Source organism: Anser anser (assembly GCF_964211835.1).
Source record: "Anser anser genome assembly, contig: HAP1_SCAFFOLD_50, whole genome shotgun sequence".
In the NCBI taxonomy this organism is placed as follows: domain Eukaryota; kingdom Metazoa; phylum Chordata; class Aves; order Anseriformes; family Anatidae; genus Anser; species Anser anser.
The window spans coordinates 1,263,594-1,269,467 of record NW_028153903.1 but is presented as its reverse complement, the minus strand read 5'-3'; the positions used below and the strand labels follow the sequence as shown (position 1 = coordinate 1,269,467).

Below are 5,874 nucleotides of genomic sequence, written 5' to 3'. Positions count from 1 at the left end.
AAATCATCCCAAACTGCTGCTGGAAGCGGGGCCATATCAGGGGCCTTGCCCTGGGACGTTTTACATCTGAGGGACCTTTTCTGTGGCCTCCATTGACCACCACTGTCTGGGTGCGACCTTCAAGCCAACTCCTTATCCACCGAATAGCCCACCCTTCAAATCCATATCTTTCCAATTAGGAGATCAGGATGTCATGTGGGACCGTGTCAAAGGCCTTACAGAAGTCCAGGTAGATAACATCAGTCAGTTTTCCTTTGTCAGCTGATGCAGTGACTCCATCATAGAAGGCCACCACATTGGTCAGGCATGATATGCCTTGGTGAAACCGTGCTGGCTGTCTCAGATCACCTCTTTGTCCTGCATGTGCCTCAGCATTGCTTCCAGGAGGATCTGTTCCACGATCTTGCCGGGCACAGAGGCGAGGCTCACCAGTCTGTAGTTCCCCAGGTCCTCCTTTCTATCTTTTTTTTTTCAAAATGTGAGTGATGTTTCCCTTTTTCCACCTCAGGAGGAATCACACCTGGGAAATTCAGGCGTCATGGCGTAGCAATACTTGAGTTCATGGAGCTGGGCAAATGACCCATGTTCATTTCTGTTATTGTGGCTTCAGTGTCTGGCTCATGTGCAGGCTCTGTGTGGAAGCTGACCCGTACTAAGCGACCTACTCTGACACCAGAGCTGGCCCTGCTTTGTGTCACAGGTTGCACTGGAGACCCTTGAGGCTCCCTTCCATCCTGAATACTCCTATGAGTCCATGACTTACATATCATGCATTAAAAGAAAGAGATATATACCTGGATATCCTGATGGAGAAAGCAAAGAGAAAGAAGAGAAAGCCTTAGCTCTCCTTAGGGTGCAAGACTCCATTTGGTCAGATGAGCGTCAGACTGGTGTGAACATAAAGAAGAAAGCAGGGATTCACTTGTCCTAAAGGTGGCCATCTGGTGTTTGACAAGGGAACTCCTCAACAGCCTCCAAGAGGATGCCAGCCCTCATACTTTACAGCCTGCAGCTACCTGTGCATGGCTTGGACTACAGCTGGTGCCTCTGAATCGCCTGGTACTGGTGGCTCACCAGCAGATCACTCCTGCCCTCCGGTTCCATGAACTGGAGGTGCCCATGCTGTCCACGCCTGAACTGAGGCAAGAGGAATCCCACCTCCTGGGGGGTTGTGGGGTGCATGGGAGGGCGCTGAGTCCCCTTCCAGCCCCAGGACTATAAAGTCAGGGTGAGATCCCTCAACTGACTCAGCTGAATCCCTTCCCTCCCTGTCACCAGCTGGGTGTCCTGTCTGTGATGTGACAAAGAAAGGTGATGGCTTCAAGGATGCAAGAGGGGCAGAGCAAGTAACGCCTTGGGCTGAGCCTCTGCTGCTGAGCTGGGCTGGGCTCCTGGGACACAGGGAGCTTATGGCAAGCGAGCAGAGCTGCAGAGAGACAGCTCTGCCCAGGAGCAGCTCACTAATAGGGCTGGGGGCTCTGCCTGCAGGGGACAAGGAGAGAGGAGAAAACAGAGAGAGGTTGGAGGCAGCGTAGGGTGGGAGGACAACTGCGAGCTCCCTGCAGGAGGAATCTTCCCCAGCCTTCACATGGTAAGTCTCTGTTGTGGTTTAACCCGGCTGGCAGCTAAACACCACACAGCCGTTCGCTCACCCTCCCCCCTCCCTCTCTGGGATGGGGGAGAGAAACGGGAAAGTGAAGCCTGTGAGTTGAGATAAAGACAGTTTATTAAGACAGGAAAATAATAATAACAATAATAATAATAATAGTGATAATGGTAATAGTATTAACAATAATAATGTGTAAGAAAACAAGTGATGCACAATGCAATTGCTCACCACCCGCTGACCGATGCCCAGCCTATCCCCGAGCAGCCGGCCCCCCACCCCGACCAGCCACCCCTATATATTGTTTAGCATGACGTCAGATGGTATGGAATACCCCTTTGGCCAGTTTGGGTCAGCTGTCCTGGGTTTGTCCCCTCCCAGCTCCTGCTGCACCCCCAGCCTGCTCGCTGGCAGGACAGAGCAAGAAGCCGAAAAGTCCTTGGCCTGGTGTAAACACTGCTCTGCAACAATTAAAACATCAGCATGTTATCAGCGCTCTTCTCATCCTAATCCAAAACATAGCACCCTACCAGCTACTATGAGCTACTTAACTCTGTCCTAACTGGAACCAGGACAGTCTCTGGCTGCAGGGTCGTCTAGGTGAGTGTAGAGGACCTATGCTGCCTGCCAGGCTCAGCACTCATCCTGCCCGGAGAGCTGCCCAGGGCGTGTGGGTAGAAGCTGTGGGTGGAAGGAGCCCCCCAGCAGGGCAGGATCCTTCTGCTGTATGGGGGCTGCTGCATGGCACAGGCTGCTCATAGCTCCTCATCACAACCTGGACTTTTCCCAAGGGGCTTTTCAAGAGCAAGGTTAGAGAAAGGGCTTGAAAGGAAAGAGTTGGTACTGTGAGTTTCCTACTCGTGGCTGGGTGGGCAGTGGCAGAGGGGAATTTATTTCTTCATTCTGCAGACACCATTTCTTGTTAGGACTTGTCTGAGATGCTCCCCGGTCCCTGTAGACATGAAGAAGCCCCCCAGGCAGTGCCCTGATGCCAGGAGGTGTCTGCAGGGCAGAGCTGAGCATAGAGTGAGTGGGGTCTGTGAGCACGGATCCCTCCGCTCTCAGTAGTGTTTGCTGGCTTTTCAGGATAAGAGATGAGTATGATTGCTATATGTCTCACGACACCTGTGATTGCTCTACATCTCTACCTTCTGAGATGGGAAGGGACCTGTAAAAAGCAATCTCGCCCAGACTGCTTTCTGCCATCCCTGTTCTAGTGCTGACATTGATGAGCACTTCTGTGTTAGGGGTAACTTACTTAATCCAACAAACACCAAAATCAGGACTGATCCCTTCCCACACCATCCCCAAGAAGCCCCTGCTGTAGAGAGGGGCTGACTCCTTGGGACCTGGCAGGCAGAGGCCAGCACAATCTGCCTGCAAAAGGAAAACCTGTAGCCAGACGGCTGATGGAAAGCTCCTGGAAAGGGAAAAGTGTATGTGTGTAACTGGTGGAGCAATGAATTTACATTTGCTCAGAGAGTTCTCTCCTAATTTGTTATTGTTTTTTTCTCCTTTGACAAAGCGCCATACCCACAGGCAGCAGATGCCCAACAGCAGCTCCATCACCGAGTTCCTCCTGCTGGCATTCGCAGACACACGGGAGCTGCAGCTCCTGCACTTCGGGCTCTTCCTGGGCATCTACCTGGCTGCCCTCCTGGGCAACAGCCTCATCCTCACCGCCGTAGCCTGCGACCACCGCCTCCACACCCCCATGTACTTCTTCCTCCTCAACCTCGCCCTCCTCGACATGGGATCCATCTCCACCACTGTCCCCAAAGCCATGGCCAATTCCCTCTGGGACACCAGGGCCATCTCCTACTGGGGATGTGCTGCCCAGCTCTTTCTCTTTCTCTTCTTCACTGGAGGGGAATGTTCCCTTCTCACCATCATGGCCTACGACCGCTACGTGGCCATCTCCAAGCCTCTGCAGTACGGGACCCTCCTGGGCAGCAGAGCCTGTGCCACCATGGCAGCAGCTGCCTGGGGCAGTGGGGTTCTCAATGCTCTCCTGCACACTGCCAATACGTTTTCTCTTCCTCTCTGCCAAGGCAATGCTGTGGACCAGTTCTTCTGTGAAATCCCCCAGATCCTCAAACTCTCCTGCTCAGACTCCTGCCTCAGAGAAGTCGGGCTTATTGTGGTTGGCGCCTCTTTTGCTTTGGCATGTTTTGTTTTCATTGTGCTGTCCTATGTGCAGATCTTCAGGGCCGTGCTGAGGATCCCCTCTGAGCAGGGCCGGCACAAAGCCTTTTCCACATGTCTCCCTCACCTGGTTGTTGTCACCCTCTTTATCAGCACTGCAGTGTTTACCAACCTGAAGCCCCCCTCCATCTCTTCCCCATCCCTGGATCTGGTGATGGCAGTTCTGTACTCGGTGGTGCCTCCAGCACTGAACCCCCTCATCTACAGCATGAGGAACCAGGAGATCAAAGATGCACTGAAAATGTTGTTCCGTCAGTTGTCTTTCACCGGCGATAAGCTTCCCAACTCTCTTCAAAAGTGATTTCCATCTCATTGTGTAATCTGTGATAATCATATTTGTTCAGGAATGTCCTAATTCACTCCACTTCTCCAGAGGCGTGAACCAGACCATGGTCTCTGTGAGCAAGAAGCCTTTCTACAGGTATCTAGAACAAGGGTACAGCCACCCTCCTGTGTCCCATCTCTGTAATAAAAGTGGATTTCCTCTCTGCTGGTGTCTGGAGGTTGGGCTCTTCTCACAAAGTTCAGGTCAAGAACATGCTGAACAAGTGTTCCTTGTGATGCCCTGCCACCCTGCTTGGGCTCTGCATGGGCTCAGGGGAGGAGGGCAAGGGGTGATGCGTTGGGAAATGAGCCTGGACTGAGCCTTCACATGTGGGTGCCCAGTGCCCCTGGAGATGAATGATCCAAAGGGATCTGCTTGGATCTGTCCCCATATGACTTTGGGGCATCACTAATCCTTTGCTCTGCAGAACAGCTCCACTGGCTTGCAGGAAGCATCGGGAGGGTCAGGAATGGCTGGCCAGGCCAGCACAGACACAGAAACCTGGGAAAATCATAGAATCATGGCATTATTAAGGTTGGAAAAGACCTCTAAGGTCAAGTGCAACCATTAACCGAGCACTGCCAAGTCTACAAAAGGCTGTTTGGGGGCAGAGATATCCAGGAAAAAGAGCGAAGGAGCAGCTTTGTTGCTTCCAGGGGGCAACAACAGAGCAAAAGCAACCCTCTGGGCCTGGCCCATTCAATCAGCCCTTGATCCACCTCATTTGCCACTTGTACTCAGTCTATACTTTGTCACCTTGTCAAGAACATGGTATGGGGGAGAGGCTCACTGTGCCCCAGATCCTCCAGCTTGTTTAAATGTCCCCTAATGGAGGATGGAGGGAAAGGATCTCTCCTCCCAGGAGCTGGGCGGTCAGGGCTTGGTTTGTCTTGCTAAAACCCATCACGGCTTTACTCAGCATCAGACACCTACACTTTGCCTGCCTGGCATCACTGCCTCCAGTTTTCTGCTCTGATGACTCCTTGGGGAGGCTTTCTCAGGAATGGGTCTCAGTGGAGCCCAGTAATTCTCCAAGAAACTTCACTGTTTGCTTCTGGCTTCACCTTCTTCATCACTTTGTGCAATCACCTCTCAGCACTGGAGGTTCATGGACTCAGCACCAAATCAGAGAATCGTCACAGAATGGTTTGGGTTGGAAGGGACCTAAAAGTTCCACCCCCCTACAAACAAACAAACAAAAACCAAAAAAAACCCAACACCTTTAATTTTAAGGGTATTTAAAAACCATTTTTCAGTTCATAGATGAAACGATAGCAGCACTCTCCTATTGACATTGATCCAGGTTGACTCCTAAGGAGGTCTGGGCAGGCAGAAAAAGCAGTCTTCTGAGGCCAGACACTGTAAGGACAACCTGACCCACCATTTCTCTAATTGCCCACCTGGTCTTTTCCTTACCATCCCTTTTCCTTACACCAGGCTTCTCCACTGAAGTCTGCAGCTGGATGTTACGGCTCCTTTGCATCAGCTGACGGCTGCTTTCCTCAGACAATTGGCTGCACACAGGCCCAGAAGGGTTTCTCTTCCTTGCAAGCAAAGTTAAACATGATGCAAAAGAGTAAAGAACTCTCCTCAACTGTGTGCTAAGCCCAAGCAGCATCTAATGAGGTTCACCTTCCACAGGGGATGTCTGTACAAGAACAGATTAGGCAGAGAGATAGGAAAGGATATCTCTTTAATGCTCTGATTAAAGATAACTCATTGTTCTCCTCTCTTTTTA

General features: G+C 51.5%; 1 protein-coding gene across 1 annotated transcript; it reads left to right on the top strand.

The window, feature by feature from the left end:
- Positions 1-1,510: 1,510 nt before the first annotated feature.
- LOC310891178 (olfactory receptor 14C36-like) lies at positions 1,511-4,112 on the top strand (the record flags this gene model as incomplete). The annotated part of the gene is made up of 2 exons (XM_083853456.1): positions 1,511-2,206; positions 3,132-4,112. The coding sequence occupies exon 2, from the start codon at positions 3,153-3,155 to the stop codon at positions 4,110-4,112; it is 960 nt and encodes a 319-aa protein (XP_083709582.1). The 5' UTR covers positions 1,511-2,206; positions 3,132-3,152.
- Positions 4,113-5,874: the final 1,762 nt, after the last annotated feature.